This window comes from Zonotrichia leucophrys, chromosome 15, assembly GCF_028769735.1.
Source record: "Zonotrichia leucophrys gambelii isolate GWCS_2022_RI chromosome 15, RI_Zleu_2.0, whole genome shotgun sequence".
Taxonomy (NCBI): Eukaryota; Metazoa; Chordata; class Aves; order Passeriformes; family Passerellidae; genus Zonotrichia; species Zonotrichia leucophrys.
Window position 1 is genome coordinate 7,862,653 of NC_088185.1, and position 24,569 is coordinate 7,887,221.

The 24,569-nt window shown below is 42.4% G+C and overlaps 1 protein-coding gene across 2 annotated transcripts; it reads right to left on the reverse strand.

Annotated features, from left to right (window-relative positions):
* Positions 1-1,570: 1,570 nt before the first annotated feature.
* YPEL1 (yippee like 1) lies at positions 1,571-23,732 on the reverse strand. Of its 2 annotated transcripts, none has more exons than XM_064726638.1 (5): positions 23,319-23,732; positions 19,424-19,706; positions 8,466-8,509; positions 6,959-7,067; positions 1,571-5,961 (listed from the first exon to the last, which is right to left on the reverse strand). In XM_064726638.1, exons 2-5 carry the CDS (start codon positions 19,538-19,540, stop codon positions 5,872-5,874), a joined length of 360 nt encoding a protein of 119 aa, XP_064582708.1. In that variant the 5' UTR covers positions 19,541-19,706; positions 23,319-23,732; the 3' UTR covers positions 1,571-5,871. The 2 variants fall into 2 exon arrangements, with proteins under 2 accessions (XP_064582708.1, XP_064582709.1); XM_064726639.1 differs by lacking the exon at positions 23,319-23,732 and adding an exon at positions 22,151-22,265.
* Between the last annotated feature and the right edge of the window lie 837 nt (positions 23,733-24,569).

The window sequence follows — 24,569 nt, forward strand, 5'->3', positions numbered from 1 at the left end:
AAAACCTCCATTGTCTGCTTTCTAGAGTGATCTTTACTTGGTAAAATCTTCAGGCAATCAGGTTAGCATAGATTAAACTGCTGCCAGGATCACAGAGCACCTCAGCTCAAATCTTACTCAGCAATGCTATAGAAATGAATGAGCCAAACCCTGAGAACAGCTCAGCCTCTGCTAGAGGAGAAACAGTTAATGCTCATCATGGCTCAGCAGAGCTGCTTCACAGCCAGGAACTACTTTGTCCAGCCTCAGTTAATGCACAGCTGCTGTGCCTGCTGGAGGTGAGTGCCAGCAGCAGCACAGGTGCTCACTCCCTGCTCAGACCCATCTGGGGCACAGCCAAGGGCAGGGAGCAGAGGAAGGGACAAAAGTGGAAAGAATCTCACATGGGCAGTGACCCAGCTGGAGTCCTAGGCAGAGGATAAGCTCAGCTGGGGCTGTTTTCCAGTTCAGGCTACCTGGCCTCTGGCAGTACAGACCTACTGCTGTCCCCAGGCAGAGCTGCAGCACTTGGGGCATGGGGGAGAACCCCAAACTACACCACTGCCCAATTACTGAAATTTTACAGGGACAAAAATACAGCTCATAGAAGCTTCTCAAGCTTTGGATGAGGCATCTGCCCATCCTTGTCTATCTGGAAGTCAGATATCCTGTTGTTTTCCAGCTGGTAAGACAGAACACTGGAGTTCGCATTGCCAGAATTGTTCTGGTAACCCAGCTGCTGACAGTTGGTGTTTTTATAGTCCCTCTGATACACTAAAATATAGTGGGATGTTACTATGAACATCTCATATCCCAAAGATACTTGCTATTTGGATCTTTATTACTACAATTATATCCTGTCAAAACATAAGTTTTTGTACAAGGAAGACCACACCTCTCACATAAAATGCCATTTTATCCCTAGGGTTTGGGGTTTTTTCAGATCTGGAAGGATCCTTATTTCATGCCCCTAAGACAGCACTTGAATAAGAAAAAGGGTGGCTGGCTATCTTCCATTTTCTCAAGATGGAAATACTGTGTGTGATTTGCATGAAGAGCATCCCTGTCTCTTTGTGAGATGCAGTGATGGATTATTGAATGACTTCACTCTGAGCCTCAGGCAGTCCAGAGGGATCATATCACTGACAAGACCAATAATCTGATCAGAGAAGCTCCAGGAGTTCCTCCCAGCCAAAGCAGAATGAACAGAGGGAGTGCTGTGCTCAGGGTGCTCCTCAGGTCTACAGCTGATGGAGCTGACACAACAAAAAGCTCACCCACACTTCAGTTCCTCTCAGGATTCATTCTGGGGGCTGTCCAGACTGACCCTCATTATGCAGAGGTCCCACAATTGGCTCAAAATAAGCAAAAACCCTAAGAGTAGCAACACAAATTTCTGTATTTTGGAAAGACTTCTGAAAGGAAAAACCCCAAATGTTTTGTGGCAGTCCTAAAACCACATAAAAATCAGATTCAACCCAATTATGAGTTTTTAAGAGCAGCTAAGAGCATTGTCTTCTCTCTCTGGCCCTACCAGAGGATAAAGCCTGAGAACTCAATTAGCAAGAAAAGATAGCACAAAACCAACATGTAACCCAACAAAACAATTGAAAGCTTTTATTGTGATACCTTGAATAGATACAGTATAGTGAAACAACAAATGATGTACAGTATTGCAAGGACAAAACAGCAACACAGCCATGTCACCTGTAAAAGAAAGCATTTTAAAGAGTTTAAGAAACAATGAGGCACAACTCAACTGCCATTTATGACTCATGCTTTAGACCTTAAACCACTTGTAACAGTCCTTTTAAAAGAAACCTCTGAAGCATCTGTTCCTTTTCCAGTAAGTGTTTATACTGCTGGTTGGCTTAACATGAGTCTCCGTGAAGTCCAATAAAGTGTCCAAGAAGTTTAACAATAATTTGACAGCTTCTTCCTCTCATGGCCAATATCCAAGGCTGGAGATGAGTGAAGTTTGGTCTGTGAGTTGGAGGTCACTGCTGCTGCAACCTGGCTGCTGAGATGAGCGGGCAGGAGGAGCCCTTGGAGGGAAGTGCACGGCCACCAACCCTGGCACCCAGCCTGGGGAACCCTTCACTGATCCACCAGTGGGAAATGCAGATAACCTTTGGTTATGGGTGCAGTGGGGACCTGGTCAGAACCTCTGAGGCCAGTTTTTAACTCAAAGAAATGTCTCTCCTCTCCTCTCCCAAGGACTGCAAGCACAAAGGCACACCACCCACACTGGTCACTCTGCTGGGCCGTTAAGATGGAGCCATAACAAATCTTCCTTCACACAGTTTGCCATTGTACAGCTTACAGCCAACAAGGGAAATTCAGATCCTGGCCCTTTTAACTGGCAGTTAAAATTAACATTACCAGGCTGCTAAAAGCATACAGCAGGAGTGGTTAGGCTGAGCCATCCCTCACCAAATTTTGCAGCTGTGCAAACACAGCAAGTTTGCAACGTGACAGGATTTTTATACATGGCAGCATTGCCTTTTAGTAATCAAAAAGGTACTTAAAGCAACCAGCCAAAGAAAAACTCTAGGGTTTGGAGGCAGACTCAGTCCTGGAAAACCATTGTTACAACCATTATTTTGGACCTAGACAGAGAATGTGTGGTCAGATGACTAAAGTCACACCAAATTATGATTAATTACTTTAGGACAGGCATGGCGCTTTAGAGGTTCAGTGGAAAAAACTTCCAATACATGTACATTTTTGCTAGCAAATTCCTATGCATCCCAATGAACATTTCTTCTAAGCCAGCTCATAGTCAGTTCATTTGGTCCAAGAAAGAGCCAGCAAGAAACAAAGGTTCACAAAAGCTTTTTGTTACAATTTATAAAAAACAAAATACAAAATAAATGTTAAGACCAAAAATAACCAGTACAAGTAACAAAAGTGCTCTCAAGTTGGAGGGGAAGTAAACTTGCCCAGAGCAAACACATACAAACTTTAAATATAATCTTTAATATATTACAAAAATTGGTTAGAGGGAAAATGCTTTAGTAAATTTTTTTTTCAAGTAAGTTTATTTTTCTTTCAAATGACTGCTGGAGGGTTCAGTGACCAGACTGACCTCTTCACATCAGCCAGCAGTCATTGCTATCTGGATTCAACTTTCACCAAAACCAATAACAAGAATTCTTTATATCTTTATGAGGGGAGAAAATAATTACTGATGCTGCCAAACAACGTGGGAAGAAAATTCACATATTCCCTCAAAAGACTAAGCCTCAAGAATTGTTACATGGCAGCATAAAATAGTGATTCTGTACTAGTTCTACTCTTTATTCCTTCTAAGTATCCACTCTTAATAAAAGACCAAAAAGAATATTGCTTTGTTTGGTTCTCTTAAAAGCCATAAACATCACATATAGGTCATTAACTCTTTATGCCAGTAGTCTGAAGCTCTATGTGCTAAGCACTTCAAGTCTCAACCTTTGGCATCAAAGTTAATTAAGGTTTTGGTGAAAATGTCCAGTTTGAAATATAAATAATGCACTGAAGAAAGAGGTTGAATTTCTAAGAATAAGATTGTGTTAGAGACAGCATTAGCTTACTAACAAGAGCTAGCCAAACCCCCCATTTTGGAGAGAAAAATCTTTAATACTTTACATATTTTCTGTAATTTCAACTCTCTCTGGAAAAGCAGCCATTACTTTTGCCTTCAGTCCAGTGTACTGCCTCAGCAAGTCTGCAGCCAGGAAATAAGAAAAGCCCAAAGATACACAAACCTCACACAAGCTGTTCACGAGTATCAACATTGCAACAGGACTTAGAAGCCAACACAAACTTTTTGCTGATAGAAGTTTTAGTGCCTTCTTTGTTGGCAACAAGGTGGAAAACAAAATCCCAAAGAACTCCAGGTCAAAAAGAGCACGAGACAGGCAACACCCAAGCCCATCTTGCATCAATGGCATTGTTAAAATGAGACCTGATGTGAAGACAAAGTAGCAATGTGTGAGCCACAAAATCCAGGTTGAATGTAACTGTACCACCTCAGGCCTCTGGACTGAAACCCAACAGCTTCAACTACTTCTCTAATTCTTACAGTTTTAGTTCATGGGTGTCAATCATGACAACATGTGGCAGGCAGTTTAGCCAGCCTGCATCACAGAGAATGTGTACACCTGGGAGAATGCTCCTCTCACTCCTCCCCACAAAAACACTGGAAAGCTGGTTGTAAAGATTTGTATTGCCCCTACCCATTGGCATAATTTTTCATGTCTGACAATTTCTAAAGTGCAGCAGAGTTCAGAAAGCCTATGAGAGATTCCCAAAAACAGAACAGCAGCAGCAGCCCCTGTGATTCATTTCACAGGTGCCATATTAGAATTGTTATTGAGAGAAAGGGATTTCATATTGCAAGGCTTCTGTATTGTTCAGTTACAGGACTTATGTAGTGTTAAAGGGGTTTTATCAAACAGTTTGTCCTCAAGCAGTAAAAGGATTAACATACAAAAAGTCTGTAGAGACTGTTTAATTTGAAAATTAAGTTAGCAAATTTATGTAGAGCGTTTCTTTCACAGTTGCTCAGTTTGCATACACAGATACCAACAGCTCATATTGTGCATATACTTTCCAGAAGTTTCTCTCACTAACTGATTCCATTAAAGAAACAGCATGAGAACAAAAGAGAAGGTGAGTTTCATATAAACTTTTATTATAAAAAGATACCTGGGGATGATTTAGCCAGCAAACCGGGAAACCCTTTCCCCACCCCCAAATTTTAAAAACTATCTTACTATTTTATTTTATGAAAAAACAAGTCCAACTTCCCTTCCCTCTTATTACTCCTTTTCCTACAGGTACTATATTAATTTTCATGTCATAGGCTCTGGCCATTTCTCACAAAAATAAATATTTTTGTTCAAATGTAGCAGAAGCAGAAGACTTCAACAAGTTTCCTTGACATCAACCTCTTTGTCCAGTGCATTAGGACTATACAGTTACATGGAACCAGCCATAAAACTTCACTGATGCACAAGTCCCTGTTACTGGCAAAGGTACAGTACCAAAACTTTGTTCTTTCCTAATATACCAACTAATTTTTTTTTTTTTCAAAATAGAAGATGCATATATTTTTATGTCTTTTTAATCTTGCAAGCTATAGTTTTATAAACTTTTTATCCAGCAAACTCCTTAGGGAATATGTTGGTCTTAACAGAACATATTCTATAGCATTATTGATTTAAAATCTTTCTATGTTTTTCATTAAAATACCAAGCCTCTGGCATAACCTTTCCTAACAACTTGAGACCTGCTAACTTTAGTCAGTGCAATTGAAATCTTTTTTTGAAGTGAGCACTGTACCTTTAACCAATTCACCTACAAGATGTACATAGGTTGTGGTACACTCAATTTGAAAAAAGAAATTAATAACTACAATACTGCATCCTCTTCACTGCCAAACACATCAGAAATTGCTACATATAAAAAAGCACCCCATCCCATACATTCTTTCAGACTGCTCAGGGACAGAACTTCTACAGGACTGGAGTGTAGGTGTTTAGGCAAGAAGCATGCACAGCAGAAGTAGCATTAAAGGCATAGGTCAGAGAGAGATGCTAACCAGTAAAATCTGTTTTCAATTAGTGAACTGTTTCTCTAATCTGAGAGAGTTTAGAAAAAGGTCATCCAAAATGTTCCAAAACAACTGTTCACACAATAATACACGTACAAAAAGAGGGAACTTACACAAGGAGAAAAGGCAAACATGGCCTGAAATAGCCACTTACACTACACTACTCATTTGTGAGGTTTCAGAGTTCAGTGATATTCTCAGGGCCACTCTAGCCAAGCTCTTCCTTTACTTTGCATTAGTCTTTGTAAAGCCTGTTCCACAGAATATAGTCCAAACAGAAGGAAAAAGGTTGTGGTTCACTCCCAGCCATTGTCTTTTATCATGTGGGCAAGTTCAATGATAAATTTTCCTTCTTTGTATTTCTGACTGCTCTCAAAAGCATGTTCCTGGAAAGGAAAAACAAATGAAAAAAATCAAAACAACACTGAATTATGTTCAGGAAATTAAGTGTTTTAAACATCAAACTTACAGTAAAAATACAAATGAGGAGCCATTACAGTTAACAACCCATATTGGCTATAACAAGTAAGGGAAGACAGGGGAAAAAAGAGAGGTTGAAAACCCTTGAGAAGGAAACAGAAGCAAACTTCTCCTGAGTGGAATCAGCAAATTCCTAAGTGGAATCAGCAGATCTACTGCACAGATCTTGCTGTAGAACTGATTATGTTCTCTCTCTGCTTAGGGAATTTTAATGCTTTTTAAAGTGAAGGTTAGGAAATGGCATGTTATACATGTTATTTATTTATTCCCAGAAGTAATGAAAATAGGGAATGCAAACCTCTTCAAAACCTCTCCATTATATTCATCATCATAGGAAAGGCATTAGGAAATTCCTAAGATCTGAAACTACACTGAATCATTGAAAATTGAAAATCCTACCCAGAATCTAAGATTTTCAAAACCACAAACTTGCAACACAGCTGCAAGTGCACAGGTTAATTTTCAAACAACAGAATCGATTCCACATTATTTGTAAACAGAGTAATATGCTCAGTACTGTTTACTGGAATTAATATTTTTGCTGTATCACCAACTTTTGCAGTCCATGACACTACAGACTCACTTTGACAACTTCTCCCACCTGGTTTAGTGCACATGTGCTTGAGAGTCTTGCAAAAAGATTATCAAATACAGCAGTATTAGACAGCTGTAACAGCACCTATAGCTCATGCCTCATGCTTGATTTGCAGTCCAGAATAAAATTATTATCTGCTACAACATTTCTGCAGATGCAAGGAAGCAAGACTACATTAGAGCCTGATGTACACAAAAGCACCAGAGCTAACTCACATAAACTATCAGCAAAGATGGTACTCAGTGGCTACTCAGACATCTGTGCTTCAACATGCACACCTTTATTGAGGATTTAAGTATATTACTTACATATTTCCATCCAAGAGTGGTTTTACAGTTTTCACAATAGATATCTGCTACAGCATGTAAACCTGTCAGAAGAACTCTCTCCTCTGCTGGACCACAGCCCACATTTACCCTGAAAAAAGGGGAGAAATTATGTTAACAGAGGAGTGTGTTTCTTTTCTTACTGTTCCCCAGCTTTTCTCCTGCAGACAAAAAGTAGTTTAAAAAAAAGCCTAAGTTATTCAATGCTGCAGAAGTAACTTCCTCTGTTACACTGAGCAGAAGAACAGGAAGAAAAAAGGGGTTTGTTTTTTAAGTGGCTGTGGTGTCACTGTTGGTGACAGTCACTTACTGCCAGCAACAAAGATAAGCTAAATAGTTAAACTTCCAGAGAACAGAACACTGCACAGTAACTGGACACTTCTACAGTTTCAGGCTTTACTTCAAAAACTATTTGAGACCTCTCTAATGGAAGGCTGTACCAGTGAATCAGCACCAACAGCTGAATTTAGAACCAGCTCCAAAATAGCAGCAAGAGAAAAGCCTCATAAATATTTCTTTGCTACAGATCAGCAGACTAAGCTCTGATGAACAAACAGCAATTTCAAAACAAAACATCCCTTTAAGTACTGCATCAAGCCAGTTTTTCCACAAATGAGTCTATGCAGAAAACATGAAGCAAGACTAAACCAAGTTTTTAGACAGTTTTAAATATGAGCCAGTTTTGCTGCTGTAGTACCAGATTCTTCCTATTAGAATTATAGCAGAAATCCTAAGTCACCACTGAAGGACTACATACTAAAAGAATCTCAAGGATCTGCAATCAAATCCTTTGCAGTTACAGTTCCATTGTCCTGGTCAAAAATAGACCAGGACACTCAACTGTATCTTTTTCAAAATGCTGCAACACAAAAAACTGCTGAAAAATAAAGACAAAAATTCAGTCCTGCATGTAAAAAACTTAAAATACACCCATTAACAAATGCAAAGAGCCTCCTATCAAGGGAAGGACATGCCTAAGATTGCAAATATTAGGCTTGATAAGATCACAGAGACCTTTTGCCTCTAGCACATTTGCAATATTCAAGGTCATTAAAGATGTACCAAGTTTACTGAAACATTAACCTGTAAATGTATCCAACTGTCAGGCTGGGAAATTCTTTAGACCACAGTGGAGTTGTCTAAAGAAAATTTACAGTCACTCAATAGCTTGTGACTTCTGGAGTATCTCAGAATGGCAGCTCCTCTCGAGACAGCTACCATTACATAGACAAAAGGAATTTCACATTAACACACTCCCCTAATCTTTCAGCTCTTAGCAGAATTCCTTAAAATAGAAGATAAACTCATATATGTGCAAAGGAATGCTTCAGAATCAGCCCAGTGGCTCTTTAATAACTACTGCTGGGGAGTAAAGCCAGCATTAAAAAGAACAGGGCAAAGTACAGCTATGTTAATTCCTACTGCTTTCCCTTTGGGCAGCACAGAGTTACACTCTGCAGGGTGTGCAGAACCATAATCACATACTTACACAGAATTGAAGAGGTAGGCTCGTCCCTGGCTTCCCTGGAAGGACTGCATTAGAAAAAAAAAATAAAAAATTGCACATGTTAAAAAACACAAGCCCAACCAAACAAGAAAATAGTTCCAGAAGGGTATGTAAGTAAACATATAATGATAAAACAGATATAAACTATTTCAGATTAACTACTTTACAGTAGTTCTTTATAGGGAGGTCTGGTCAGACAAGTTTTCATCTACATTAGATTTTTAATAATGATTTTATTTTACTCTGTCAAGTGCTATTGCTCAAAATTCAACATCTATAATGCAAGCAAAACATAGTTTTTTCCTGCCCCTCTGCAAGATCTCAATTCTCATTTTCCTAGACATTCTTCATGCTAATTGAAATAATCTGCTTTTAACTCAAAGGGAATTACTCCCATCCCCTCTGTCTTCCCCTGCTGCAGCCAGAAGATTATTTATTTCAATTTTATTGCATCATTTGATAGAAGAAGAGTGAAATTCTTAACCAAGCACAAAACCAGCATACTGTACTCAGAAAATGCAGCTGATCAGTTTAAAATTCACAGATAAGCTCAGCTTCATTTTAGTAAGACAACTGTTGGCATCAAAAGCCTGACCACAGGCATTCGCTTTCCAATCTCTCCCATTCCTGATAAATGATGGACAAACAATGGCACTTGGGCTTTCTTGCCTGGATCTAAATAATGTTTTAGTTCAGAGCAGTAGCAGAGTTTTGAATTCAAACCCCTCATCAGCCACACTCACTGAGGGCTGGTTTGGCTTGTGGAGCAGTTTCAGTGCCTTGATCTGCACCCTTGATCCTTCTGAACCAACCAAGCCAGCAGTTCTTCCTGCACTCAGCCATGGTAATGCAGACACAGCCACAGGTAAAACATTCCAAACCTGTGTCAGACACAGCACTGCTTTCATCTGACTCCTTCTGCATTGAATTACTTGGTAATTAAGACACAGCCATTCTTTCCCATCCAAACAGGATCACACTGGAACTGAGTTTTCCTTTCTTCTCTCTTCCATACTGAATTCCATTAAAACAAAATCTGTAAACTGTCTTAATTTCTTTTTTCTTTGAGCCTTTCCATTCTCTAACCTACTTTCAAAGAAAATGAACTACTTTATCCATGATGCAGAGAAAGTACAATTGTTTTTAAGAATCCCTGTGGTTCTAGTGTTGAACATCACAGACCAACTTTTCAGAAGCCTGCAATAGATCAGCATGGAAGGTTTTTGGAAGGAAAATCTCAACCTGAATACTTGTGTATGGTTTTAGTAACATCAGGCATGAAATCAAAGGCAGAAGCTCCTTTCTGCAATGGATTCTTCTCCTGACACATATTTAGTTATATCATTACAAGTCATTTGACACTAAAATAGGTATTTTGCCACTCTACCAACTAGCAACACAACAGCAGTAATTGTTGTCTTTTAATTACTCAGAATAGTGTGCAAAAAAATTCCCCTCACCTTGTAAAAGGAAAATGCATGTAAATTAACCCTTTTTGATCAACACTAGCCAGATTATATACTGCAATAAAAATGTTTAAAGAAATCCCTGACTCTGGACTACTCCAGGTACAATAATGCCAGAGTAGTTAGATACAGCCTTTACATACTTGTAAAATCTTTAACATGAGAAATTCTACCTAACAGCTAAGAGCACTAATATTGTATTATTCTAGCAATCATTTAAAAGAAGTATTGAGAGAACATATTCATGTTCTCCACAAATACTTGAAGGGAGGTTGTAGCAAGGTGGGGTCAGTCTCCTCTCCCACCTAACAAGTGACAAGACCAGAGGAAATGGCCTCAGGTCACACCAGGGGAGGTTTGGGTTGGGTACCAGGAAACATTTCTTCACCAGAAGGGTTGGCAAGCATTGAACAGGCCCCCCAGGACAGAGGTGAAGTCACCACAGACACAGATGTGGCACTTGGGGACATGGCTTAGTGGTAGACTTGTCACTGTTGGGTTTGTGGTTGGACTCGATGACCTTACAGGTCTTTCCAACCTCAGTGATTCTAAGGAGGTTCCACCCTCAGCAAAGACAAAAGAAAAAGCACTGTCTCCATCAGCCAGAAGGACAAGTCTTATTTTTCACCAGGCAAGGAAAACCAGATAGGCTGTGCAGGACAGTGAAAGCTGAAACTTCAGGCAGGACTGACCCTGAAAAGGGGAGACTTAGTTGAGAACAGAGTCTGCACAGTTCTGTCAGAAAGTAATTTATCCTTACAGCTGACTTAAGGCAAACAAACAAAAACCCCACCACTAGTTCAGTTCTCCTGAGATACTTAACCACACATCACAGACTGGCAGAGCAGTGCAGACCTGCACTCTGCAGTTCCTGCAGAATAACCAGGACTCTCCAGACTCCAGCCAGTAACAGAGAATGCTTACTGCAGGTGAAAACAAAATCTCTTCAGATATAGACTCTTAAAAAATGCCCATTAACAAATGAGTAACTGGCCTGGGTAAACAACACATTAATTTAGAGAAAATGACACATGTGCAACTGCAAAATTTAAGAAAAAGTAAAGGAAATACTTCCCAAAATCCTCTTATTCAGTAAGAAGTAAATGTAAAACTAGAACTTCCATGTTTCACACCTGAAATTATTAAAAAGAACTTCCAAAGCCATGATGACCATGATATTTGGTTAAACTACTGTAAAAACTCTTTAAATTAAAAAAGTTGCAGGCATTTCCCCTTGCTTTAAAAATTCCATGTTGTAAATTAGAATTACAAATCCTTTTTCAAACAGCACCAAGAAATATTCTCTATTATCATGTGCTAGTTTCTCTCTTTATATGTAATTACACACACCAATCACATACAAATTAATGTAGTCAGTTGGGGTTTTTTTGTCTGGTCCTATACAATAATTTTTAAACTACTTATATGCCATACCTGAGGTTCCCCAGCAGGCTGGGGAAGAAAAAAAAGACTCCAAAAAAAAAACAAGAGTCAGGAGATCTTCTGAACGATCTTATGCAATTATTTCTGCCAAGTTTATGTTTAGTCTTGACTTAGTATCACCTACTAAAAGCTCTCCTTTGACCCTGCATTTTTCAAAATTAAGCAGAGGGCAGTAACAGGACGCCAGGAATAGCACAAAAAGCAGCTATTCCCCTCTCTTGTTTCATAAGCTGAAAAAAAATTCACGCCAAATGAAATATAAACCACCGGTTGGAAAGCACTGCTTTAGTTGTTTTTCTTTTCCTAATATATTTTTAAAGATGACTTGACTTTTCCTGCACCCTTTGCTTTGTTGCCCTAGATAATACTGTACTCTTCTAGGCTTATTTTGCCTCAGAAATGGCCATTACCTTTTCATTTTCAGGATTATCAAGGTAGAGTGGAAGGAGAAGCAACACAGAATCTTTTCCTGTGCCAGTGATTTTAGAAAGAAAGTGTGTTCACAAACATCTCACTGTGAAAAGCTCCTCCATTGCAGCCTTGCTTCCTGTTCCCAGAGTATGACTGATGCATTTGATTCCATCTTTTCTTACCTCCACTCGTGTTTAGAGGCTAAGGATTGTATTTACATGCCACAGAACACTTCTTTCCTTGCCCAGCTGCAAAGAGCAAGTTCCTCCATGTTTACATCACTCAGGTAACTCAACAGGAACCTGCAGCAACTTGTGGAACTGCATTCTGGAACACAGAACGTGGGTCCAGGCAACTCAGACTTCCCTTTAAAACCAGTGCCCAACCACATCATCTGTGTTTCACTGAGCACTGAGGGTGTGCAGTCCAGCCAGGCAGAACTCCCATACACTGACTGCAATAAAACCACTGCAAGGACATCCATCTTTAAATTCCTGTGCCATTTAATTATTGTTATCAATCTCTTGTCAGCACTTGGCAGTCAGTTTCTTATTTACATGAACAGCTGAGATTTTTTCCCAAAATTGTATTTAAACCCCACAGAAAGGTATACATCTGTCACAGATGCATTCTCTAAATGGTATAAGAAAGATTTATTATCAGAGTTCTACTTTTGGATGCATCCTACTACTGGAAATGAGAAGAAGACAACTCAGTTTGGTGCTTGAGCTGCTTGCTAAACTTGTAACTTGGCTATAAACAGAATATTCTGCACAATCAGAAAAAAATTAATACTGAACATTTGCTTTTACCAGCACTAGGTTTCTCACACTCTGCACTGCATAATTCAGTTATACTTATATGATTTTTAAGGGACTGACAGGTTGAACACCTTGTGTGCCAACTCCTCCAAGAAAATGAAAGAAAGTACTTTAAATGGCAGTGTCAAGGACTAACAGGCACAACTGTTCAAACCAGTCTGCAGACAAACCACTTTTCAATAGAATAAACATCACCTATGCAAACACAAACTTTAACTGGGCAACATTTGTTCAGCACTCCCAAGATCACGAGCACTGTACATGAATCAAAGCTAAGGCAGAACATTCTATTCAAACTGAGTCCTAAATATGTCTTACCCAGTAGGGAGAAATTAGAAGAGAGTGGCAAGTGTGACCAACTCTCATCAATAATGACTCACAGCAACCAGGATTTTCACTTAGAAGCTGGGCAATTTATCAGTTCCACTAATAACTGCAGTTGAACTTTACACTTGCTATAAGGCTGCTTTTTCATGGTCCTCAATTAATAATGCTGTATTGATTTATGAGTTAAATTATTCCTCAGAAAACCCATATCTTTGACCAGCTAGCTATTTATACAGAAGGATGTGTAAGATCCATCATGTTTCCTTGTTTCAGCACAGCTGAAAGTATCCAGAACATCCAATAGTATCAGCAATAATGTCCAGCTGTGCTTACAAACTACAGTGAAGTCACCTGTCTGGAACTAGGATCTTTTCAAGTCATCTGACAGACCTGTGCCACTGATACATGATGTAGGAAAGCAGCTTTATACATGTTCCACTTGTGCACACATGCAGAATGAGGTATGATCTATGCTTGTAAGTGAAACCCACCCTCGCCTCTAACACCAGGAGTAGCTGTTTTACCCAGGAGGAAAGGAAATACCAGTCAAGCAGAACATGTATTTACTGCCCTGAGGCACAGCTGAAGGCAGGGGTGGGGGAAGGGATGCTGCTGAAAAGCTTATGCCATCAATTATTCCCCAGAGATGGGATTAGATTGCATGGCTGGAGCTCATGCTCTGCAGCAAATACCCAGGAAACTCCATCTTAGCAGGGACTGGGGCAAGGCAGGCATTGTTCCACAGGGGCATCACCAGTGTCTGCAAGCTACTCCAAACACAGAAATCAAATATTAAAGAAGGAAAATGAAAGAAGTCCATAGGTTTTCATCTGGTTTCATTTCCTTTCATTTGCTGGAGTTCCCTTTACAAGCTAAGATAGATCAAACTGAATCAGTTCTCTGACAAAATAAACAAATGTGGGAAATACAGAAAACTGTACTTGTTAGGGGCAGCATTCTTAAAGTAAACCAGAAACACAAGTGCCCTGATCTGTGAAATTATCTCCTCAGCAAGATGCATCAGAGAGTGTAAGGATATCCTCACACTTCAAGACTTGCAACATAAATTCAGAAAACTGAATTCAACATAAGGTACAGAGAAAAAAAATTATCAGGGAAAAACCCCCACATTTCTTCCAGCTGGTGTTTCCCTCAGATCCAACTCCCTGATAATGCAGACCACCAGAGGTGCTGCTGCCCAGCTGCTTCCCAGGCAACTTCTAGAAGACTCCATGATAAATACTAATTTTTTTAAAGTTCATTTCCATTCAAGTATTTACTGAATTTGATAAAGCAAGTTACAAAGTTCAATATGTAGAGAATAGCCTTAAGAAATTCTACCCAAAAAACTGCATGCCTGCAAACTTGGCAAATTATATTTCCCCAAAGTGAAGACTTTGTCATGCAGGACAAGTTATCTTGACCTATGCAGCTTCTTGAATGGATTTCAGAAATAATTATGTCAAAATACACAGAGTAGAACACTTCCCTTGCACTTTCCAACTCCTTTAAGCCTTCAAATCTATTCTTGGATGTCTTCCAAAGATTGCTTCTCTTTCAAAAACTAGGTTCTTCCCCCAGAAGAAAAAAAATGAACCCAAAAAACTAGAAACCTCTTGGAGAAAAAAATTATCACCAGAATATTTATAAAACTAGTGAGGGAACAAAAAGAGCCCTCAAACATACATAAAACAGGCCCATCTATCTTTCTAAATACTCATTATATCATCATAAGCAAAGGAGGATTACAATTTGAACCAAGCTAAGCACAGCATATTTACTTCAAGACAATAAACCCTTAAAAAAAATTCCTCCTGATCTCATCAGTTACACAGTGGAGGACAAAACCACAGATTGCTAAACAAGGCTAAAAATGTTTTAGTATCTATTTAGGCCTAAGACTCTTCCTTCTCATCAATAATAGAAGAGCATTCATACTGAATGCCTTGGAGAACTAAAGTTAACCACCAAGATCATTCTTCACTCACAAGGTGCAAGGATTTCCCAATGCAATCAATGACAGTTACATATATATATATATGTATATACCTTTATGCAGAACTCATTCTTGAAAATATTGACACATCTAGTCTTGTCTGTGACTTCACATGACTTTTTTCCCCTCTGGTCAGATATGCTTGGCAATGAATGAGACAGAAGAAAGTGACAGCATTTATACAGATATCTGTACAAAGTAATCCAAATTCTCTCCATTCCCAGAATTCAGGCACACTGTAAGATGCTTTAACAGTCTTTAAAGCAGGTCAACCTTGAGTAACAAAACATTATCCTTTGCAGCATATCCAACAGATTCCAAGATTCTATTAAGTATTTGTATTTTTTTGTAATTTGTTGGATCATACCTGAATTTCTAAACAATTACTGGAACTTAGCAGGAACAAGCCACTCTCAAGTGCTTTGGAACTTATGCTCTTCAAGTAACATTTGTCTCCTATAAAATTAACTACTCTTAATAATCACTGCACAGTTCCTACTATTACATAACAAATTAAAAGAAAGCTCCTTCAGTCAGGCCTTCCACAAAACTTATTCTAGAATTGTTCCAAGAGCAGCAAATATATTAACATTTTATTTAGGCCACACAAGTGGCAACCTCCCCCTGTAGGGAGACTTCAAGAAGTCTTGTAGAAGTTCTCTCAAAATTATGTTTGGATTTAAAAAATTATTATTACTAACAGATATTGTTTGGTCACTTTTTTACATACTGTTTGAACATCTTAAATCCATGATGCATCAATTTTATATCCACTAAGTGCTTCCTATGACATCAGCTCTTTGCCTTACTCTTCAATAAGACCTGTGGGTTGTCTCCTCATACTTTACTTCTCTTCTGTGCCTACAACCATGGTAGGATATGATTCTAAAAGTATTTGCCTCTTTCAAGAAATTTTTAAAAGCCATAAGTTCTTCCCCATCTTGTGAACATACCCCAGTGTAGTGCTGATTGGTTTATTCCTTCTCATAGAATTTAAAAAATACTTTAATATCCTGACAGTCTCTGAAGTCTTCACCAAAGAAAGAGAACATCCAGCACTCACAGCCCTGTGAGCAACACAAACCAGTCACCTCTGAGGTGCACCTGACACACCTCAAACTTACACTTACTTCAGTTAAAGGTCACCTACAGTTTATTAGTTCTCTTACTGGGTATCCTTCAAATCAATGGTTACCCTAAGATAACCTGGGAGTTAGAAACTATTATGGTAACTGTTCATACACGTGTGCACATGCCCAGCTGTACAGGAAAATGTTTGTCATTATCTCCACTGCCAATGACCTCCCAGTTTGGGGCTCCTCATCTCAACCAGTCCTCTTCCCATGCCTTCCCCTTCCCCAAGCTCCTCCCCAGCTGCAGAAAACAAGGTTATTACAGAGCAAAAACCTCTAGAAATGCATGTGCTAACCACTGACATCATGTTGATTTCAATACTGGGCAGCACACAGAGTCCTTTCACAGCTGCAGAGAAAATTAAAACCACAACTGAATTCACATGAGCAGGTAACACATTTTTGTCCCGTCTCATTAATCTGTGTTCTTATTTCTAAGCCATTGCCAAGACTCTTGGTTGCCATTTTATCACCAGTAAGGACACAAGAAAAAGAGCTTTGTGATTCATTCCAGGGCAAGAAAGAGATCCTGCTGCTCAAACAGAACAGAAATAAAATGAAAAGGTGATTCGTGTATGCTGCCATCCTTGTCAGACAATTGGCATCAATAGTTCTCAAAAGCAGAAGAATTGCAAATCTGTATTGAAGTCAGGGACTCTTAGGATCAGAATCAAAGGGATGATTGACAGAAATATGCAGCACTTTTTGCTTTTCCATGACAGACCAACGTTTAAGAGAAACACCACTCAGTTCACAGCATAGCTTTATCTTTTCATCTTCAAGTCAAAAACCACTACAGTGTCAGGTATAATAAATTCTTATACCTCAAAGCACATTAGAAAGCCAGCTGGAGCTGCTTTAAATTAGAAGTGCACCACACATTTTGTTCATTTTCCCTGACCACACATGAGGAAGAAACAACCACCATGGCCCCAGAAAAGATGGGGTGAGGGACAGCCCCCAGAGAAGCAGCTCCAGCCAGGCATTGAGTAAATACTGTTACAGAACCTGAGGGTTCTGACATGAGATGGTACTGGAAACATTTGGAACAAAGTGAGAATCTACAACCAAAAATTGTATTTATAGGATGTAAAACAGAGCTTTGGCTTTGAACTAGGGCTTCAAGGAACGGCAAGGGGGGGAAGTCAGGTTGAACAGGCTGTCTCTACTCCATCAATAAATCCAAACCAGCCCAGGAATCACACTGTTCTTTGTTAACTTTAGATGATGTAGAATCAACTTCCTACACTTCAGGTTGGTTTATGTTTGTTTGAGATTTTTTTCCTGCATCTGGAAAGTTACATTAACTAGGATTCTAGATATGTCAAAAAACCATTGCTCTCACTAACCTAAGTTCATTGCATATAATGTGCCTCAATGAAGGCACTTCAAGAGAAGTTCAGAAAAAAAATAAATCAAATTTTATTTGCACTCCCCACCCTCCCCAGGGCCAGCTGCACTTGTTTTTAATGATCCAAATCTATCTATTGTTTTGCAGTTGTTCCCCTCAGAAGAACTCCTCCCATGTTGGATTATGTAAAGCTTCAGAATAAGGAAGATGGGTTTTCCAAAGCTATGTCCCAAATACAAGTAAAATAGATGACAAATGTTCTTTTTATTTTAAAAGCATACAAAAATATACCACACATTTAAATGCATTTCTCTTTTACCATACAGATTTAGACAATAAAATATGGTTAAGAAATCTTAAATTGACAAAATATGAATCAGCTTGTCAAATAAGCATATGGTCAACCTGCAAGTACAAATACTTTTGTGAAGTGTCTTCATCAAAAATTAAGGAAGGCAGAAAGTAGAAACCTTTAACACCCTTCCCAACACCATTAGAAACAACTTAAAAGTAATTCTTTGTATTTACTACAGATTTTTGAAGAGTCCTCTATGTTTTCTTTGAATTGAAAATCTGATTCTTAACATTTGAAACTATTTATGAAGCTGTAAAATGAACACATGATTTGCTTAACATATTTGAAGTATTCTGCTGCTCAAAATTCCCAAGCCCTTGGAGAAAACTGGCTCATGTAGCAACTGTGGCAGCTTAGCTGGCATGCAAAAATCTAAGTCCAAAAGAGCTTCCTATTAAGTATGTGCTTGGACTGCATTTTCTCAATGAATTAATACATGTTAAGAGACAAAACAAAAAAGTTTCTTTCTTCTTGTAAGTATCTATAACCTGAAGTTCAGGAAAGATTAACCCCTCCCAGTATTTTCTGGCCCAGAACATGAAGTGAATAATGAAACTCAGAGTGCCTGTAATTTAGAATCCAGTGGTGCCAAAAAAAGGCCTCATGCTCAAATTCTGAAATCAACATGGAAAAAAAAAAAACTTCAAGTAAAAGGAAAAAATTGTATGTGGAAAACCCCTTATTGCCTGACAGCCCTGGGATAAGCAAGCAGGTATGCTTTCTCCTCACCCAAAGAAAACCTAAATTCAGAAGTAGCAGCATTTTCAAGCCCTCAGCACTGAAGAGCAGCATCACCTGAGTGCTGCTGAACATACAAACAGGCAGGAGCAACAGAGAGAACTTTTAGTGTCAAACCCTTTATAACTAACTTTATTTGACAAAACAGTCATATAGAGAACATTTTGTATTAAAAATTTTGAAAAGCAACTGAAGTGTTTTCTCCATGACAGCATGAAAAATAATTTAATCAAGAGTTTGTTTAAAGCAAAGAATGAACCAGTCTGTCAAGTATTTATCCCAAACTTCAAGCTTTCCTACATACTTCATACATTACAAGTCTTGGTTTCTTCTAGCAACAGGGAAGAAGGGCAGGCCTAGCCTGTTTCAAGGTTCCACCTATTCTCTAAGCTCAGACAGTCCAACTATTTTGAACATCTCTGGCTAATCATGTTCCTTAGGAGCTGGTAGACAGCAAAAGTGTGTTTACAGATTCCATAACACAAGTGGGACACCCTGGACAGACTGTTTGGTGACCTTCAGTCCAACAGAGTCAAAAGAAATCTCTATCTGGAATAACCATGACCTGAATAACTTCCCTACCCAGAGATCCATGCTTTCTTCTGGCAGTTTTCCTTAGCAGACTTTTCAGCTACAACAGCTCACACACAGTACCCACCTGACAGCAGACACAGGTTGTTAACATGGGCAATATATCAGATCAACCTTTATGTCACATTCAGAAGTTTCCAGAACATATCCAGTTCTTAGCACACAACATGTATGACCCAAGAGTGAACCCAGGGAAGATACTTTGAAGTATGCATCAATTTGCATCCCTTATCTACTGGCAGTGGTGTCACAGTGACAACCATTTTGGTTAACAAATAATTCACGAGGTCTCTAAAGAAACCACTTGCCTTGGAGATCAATTCATCGTGATTGGCGAGATGGGCTCTGCAGTGGATGCAGCTGTAGGTTCGATGACAGTTTGGCAGGTAAGCCTGGAACGTTTTTGATTTTGTCATTTTTACCATCTCTGCTGGTGGCTCCTCACTCAGCTCAGGGCTGGCACTTGAAGAATTACAACTTTGCTGAACTCGCTGACAAAAGAAACACTGGAATATGCAAGCAAAAGCCGTTGTTGTTCTGGAGTGTGTGTGGCACTTTCCACACAAATGACAGAAGAGAAACAGTCACAACCTGTAGGTGAAAAGAGCAGAACAATTAGCAGCTTACAAGACCAGAGTTAACTTGTTATTCAACAAGTCCAGCCATAAAGCAAAGCATTATTTGGAGCAAATAACTGGAGCCTGGCTGCACTACAGGCCCCTTTTTCTAAGGAACTGCACAGTTCAAGTTCCATTCAACACAGCAAAAAGCAGTTCTGTTCCACTAATGGCTTCTACTCCATCACACTTCTAATGAGGGACGAGATTGAAACAGTTCTCCATGAATCACAAGCACTTTCTACGTTGTACCAGGTGTACTCTTCTAGACATCCATGCAGAAATTCACACTAAAAAGGTAGGGAATGAGAGGAAGTTAATTGTCTCTGAGGTTCTAGTGGTCAGTTCCAATACAGCAAGCAACAAGGAAAGTAATCTTAGAAAACACTTGTTCTGTCCAACAGTCAATGTATTTCATATATTTGCACTTTGGTTTTCAGCAAAAATCTTGCAGGATCACATCTGGCTCTAAGTCAAATACCACCCTGTGCTGCCACCCTGTTCAGAGGTCCCTGTCTGCTCTTTCAAGCCCTGCAGAATTATGCCTTTAGGCAAAGGCCTTCTTGACTGGTGTCCTGATCAAAGCTAATTAGGTACTTCCTCACTGTACCAGAATAGCCTTAATGGAAGCTACCAAACCCACAATCTGATACTGAAGCTAAATCCTGCACAGAGAACACCCAACATCCTCAGAGTGCACTTCAGAGCTGTTACATGTCAGAGCACGCCAGAGCCTTCTGCTGTGCTGGAGAGCAAGCCTTTGTAGTTTGCCTGAAAACGAAACAGATGCTGAACACCGATAACATCTCCTGGTCTGTGAGAGGCCAGCAGCTCCCAGGCTGTGCATGCACCACGCTAATGAGCGCCCAAAACACTGCACAGGCAACTTCTGTCATCAGCTGTCAGGTGACTGCCTGAGTAGGTCAATAGCACAAACAGAAACGAGAGACAATATACAGAGTTTACAGTCTGCTGATCCAGCTAAGAGCACGCAAATGACTTATCACAGTTGTAAACTGCGTGCAGGCAGCACTAACCACTCTTCTAGCAGCAGGATACTGGTAACACAGCTAGAGCAGATAGTGAAAGCCACATAAATTAAAGTCTGTTTATAGGAAGCAGTCACTGCTTCAAAAGAACCCTTGGGAAAGTAATCTGTACAGCAGGCCTAGCACATGACACAACCACAGCAACACTTAAAGGAGTTTCAGTTTAGATTTTTTTAAATCCTAAGCAGGACAAAACTCAAACTAGTGAAGGACTTGGTAGAAGAAAATTTCTTACACAAAGAATTGCTAAGGCAGATATAAGCCACAAACAAGACATGTAACACACCACATGCAATCAAAAAAATAAAGCAGCAATGGGAACAAGGTGCCATCCAAAGCATGGATCTACACATGAGAATGATTCGGAAAACATCTGACAAAGGATACATTTATACATTCAAAATATTAACTCCTTGGCATGAAGAGCAGGACTCAAATATTAATAGCAATTTAAACAAATATTATATGCTTTGTGTCCCAAGACAACTTATTACAACTGCACAGGGAAGAATAATTACATTATTTGCAGAAAACAGTTTGATATGAAACCACATTTATTTAGAAGATATATGAAAAAAGTGATCTAAGAACATGAGGTTCCTGTTAAATTCCTTGTTTGAACTCAAGGTTAGATACAGATCCTATTTAGGTTAACACAAATAGGCAAAACCCGAACAAAACAGGGTTTCAGAATGAAAGGTACCACATGCTAAGATGTTTTGATTCTGACTTAAATCAAACCCTTTCCATAAGTAATTGGAACACGAGCTCAATCCTTGCAGAAGTTCAGTAGGTGTCAATGTGGCATTTGGGGATGTGGCTTAGGGGTGCCCTTGGCAGTCCTGGGTTAATAGTTGAACTCAATGATCTCAGAGATCTTTTCTAACCTTAGCAATTCTGTGAGGCGGAATGTAAAAGGAAAAAAAATTCTTTAATGCATTCCTAGAAGTGTTTTTAAACACTTCTAAAGGCAGTCTGGACTCTTCCAGATTCCATGTACCAGGTTCTTCAACTACAGAAATTAAAATAATTCCAAGGCTGATTTAACAAAACTGTATTTGATATTGCTCTCTTCAAAAAGACGACTCTGATACGCACCATAGGAACCACAGACTTGTTGTGCCTTTAAGGGCACAATTCAAAACAAACCATTTCCTAGCTCGCTCTAACAATGGTGAATAAACACAGTATCACTTCCCTCTCACGGCTCCGAGCAGTTCCTCGGGCTGCTGCTCATTATTTCGCACAAACAGAGCAAAACCCCAAACCAACCATTCCCCTCTCATTCTTTGGCCGCGGCACGCTCCGTGCTTTGGTCCTGCGTATGGACAGGTGTGGCTCCTGAAGCTCTGCTTGTGTTCGCACCTACCAGCGCAGCGCCAGGGGCTGTCCCGGCCGCAGGAGCGGGCCCGGCGATCTCCGCCCTCCTCCCGGGGCAGCCCCGCACCCCGCAATCCCCGGGCCGGGGGCGAAGAGCGGCCCCGTCCCGCCGCCCGTGACGTCACCGGGGCGGGGCGCGGGGCGGCCAATAGGGCGGGGCGGCCCCGCCCCCGCGGGTCCCGGATGTGTAAACAAACACCCCGATGAGCGTGGCGGGGGGGGCGGCCCCGCGCCGCCGGGGAAACAGCGGCTGCTGCCGCGCGTGGGGACCCCGCGCCTGGCACGGGAGGAGCTGGGTCAGGAACCGGCCTCTCCGTCGCTCCTGCGGGGCTCGAAGGAAGGAGCGACGTGAAGTACGCTCAAAGAGTCTTTGAGCGGCTGCAAAAGCCGGACACAGCCTGTGCACGCAGTGTCAGTAACCTGCGGTGAGCTTACTCCTGCACGGAAAAACCTCCAAGTTAAAGACTGAGCCACAGGAGCCTCACTTGCACCTTTACATACCAGGAAATAACAGGAGAAAATAAGCGCGGAGAAAGTTACCGGCTGACAGCTCTCTCCCCGGCGGGAGGGAGCCGCTGGCCGTGCGCCTTTAAAGCCGTTTCCTCTCTCACGCCAGAGCACGAAGCCGCCGCGGCGGGTGACGCCGTCGCCTTTTCTGTCCCCCCCTGCAGCGATTCCAGCAGGACAGCGGCTCGTTCGCCCCTCTGGCCACCGGCACGGCCGCGCGGCCACCCGAGCGCGGCCCCGCGCTGCTCCGGCCGCCAGCTCCGTGCAGAACCCCGCGGCTCCCGGCCCCGCGCGGCGCGGGCGACAGCGCGGGGGGACCCCACCGGCTCCCGGCGCGCCGAGCTCAGCTTCGCCCCCCCTCAATTATGTAAACCGCCCTTACCCGCCCCGCACCGAGAAGGCTGCGGGCAGACAGCGCTGCCGTCATTTCCAGGCGCTATAAATAGCGCCCGAGCCTCCTCCCGCCACCAAAGTTGCCTCGGCGGCCCCGCGCACACGGGAGACGGCGGCCCCCCCGGCCGGGGCGCAGCACGGGGCTCCTCTCGCAGCCGCCTTCCGCCCATACCCCCCCACCCTCTTCCTCCCCCGCTCCAAAAAAATAAATCCTAGCACAAGGAAGAGGGGCCGCTTCTCACCCGCTCGGTACTCACCGCTGCGCCGCGCCGACTCCGCTCCCAGCTCGGGCTCCGAGCAGCCCCCGGGCCCCTCTCCCTTAGGGGCCACGGGTAGGAGGGAAGGCGGGACCCCCGGTCCTTGCGCGGCGGGCAGCGAGAGCTCCGCGCCGGGCCTTCACCGAAAAACAAAGAGCGGGGATCAAGGGAGGGGGGTGGGACACGACGGCTTCCCTCGCCTCGAAGCTACCGTCTCGGCGACGGCCACCGGAGGGGGTCATAGACGGGGGCCGGGCGCGCGTGTGCCGCGCTGAGGGCCGAGGGGCGGCCGAGGCATCGTGCCGTGCCCGTGCCGTGCGCTCCGCCCGGGCTCCCGCTCCCGCCGCCACCGCCTTTGTTTTGCTTTGCCCCGGCCCGGGGGCGCAGCGGCCGTTAAACGCGCTCCCCCCCCGCCGCCAGCCAATCGCCGCGCGCCCTCGCGCCCGCGCGCGCGCGCCCCCCGCGCCCGGCCCCGCCCCTCTCGAGGGGGGGGCGGGCAGAAGTGGCGCGCGCCCCTCCCCTCCTTCGCCCCCGGCTTTGTGGAGGAGGGAACGGGCTCGGGGCGGGGGGCGGGGCCCGAGGGCGGGCGAGGGGGCGTGTTGGGGGCGTTTGCCCCGCCCCCCCTTTTGCCCCGCCCCCACCGGCCGTTGTGCGCGCGGCGGGGCGGGGGGGTGCTGTGGGGGAGCGCGCGTGCCGCTGGGCGCGTGCCGCGAGCGCCCCCCTCCCCTTCAGCCGCGCGCGCGGCGGGAAACGGGCGGCGCGCGCTCGCTGAGGGCTGAGGCGGGCCCGGCCCTGAGGGGAGCGGCGGCGGGACGGGAACGGAGCGGGAACGGAGCGAACGCCAGGTAACAAAGCCCCTGCCGGAGCAGCCCCCTCCGTTTACGGTTCCATCGCCGGGTGCGGTTTCCACGTGAAAGCGCTGCAATCGGCTCTGTCGGATTGCTCAGAGTGCGTTTTCACACCAAAAAGCATTTGTCCTCCGCGTCTCTCCAGGAGTTAATAAAACCCTGGGAGGTGGCACTGGTCTGGTAAAACTAAAGTGCTGTAGAGAAAACATTAAGGAAATAAAGGCCACTTAGAGGCTGAAAGACAAAGAGGATCGGTTGGAGCACTTGTTTCCAGACAGAGAGTTTGGAGAAAGCTCATTGCTTATAGAGAAAAAATACACAGGTTTTATGGTGTAAAACAACAATTTTCAACACTAGGGAGCCAAAACACAACTCACATACAAGTAGTTTCCCAAGTATTTGA

Excerpts from the sequence above, each read along its gene's own strand:
- YPEL1 (XM_064726638.1), bottom strand. The coding sequence starts at position 19,540 with ATGGTAAAAATGACAAAATCAAAAACGTTCCAGGCTTACCTGCCAAAC. Across the intron at positions 8,510-19,423 it reads ACGATGAATTGATCTCCAAG|TCCTTCCAGGGAAGCCAGGG; the intron begins GCAAGTGGTTTC and ends TTTCTAATGCAG. Across the intron at positions 7,068-8,465 it reads GCCTACCTCTTCAATTCTGT|GGTAAATGTGGGCTGTGGTC; the intron begins GTAAGTATGTGA and ends CCCTTTTTTCAG.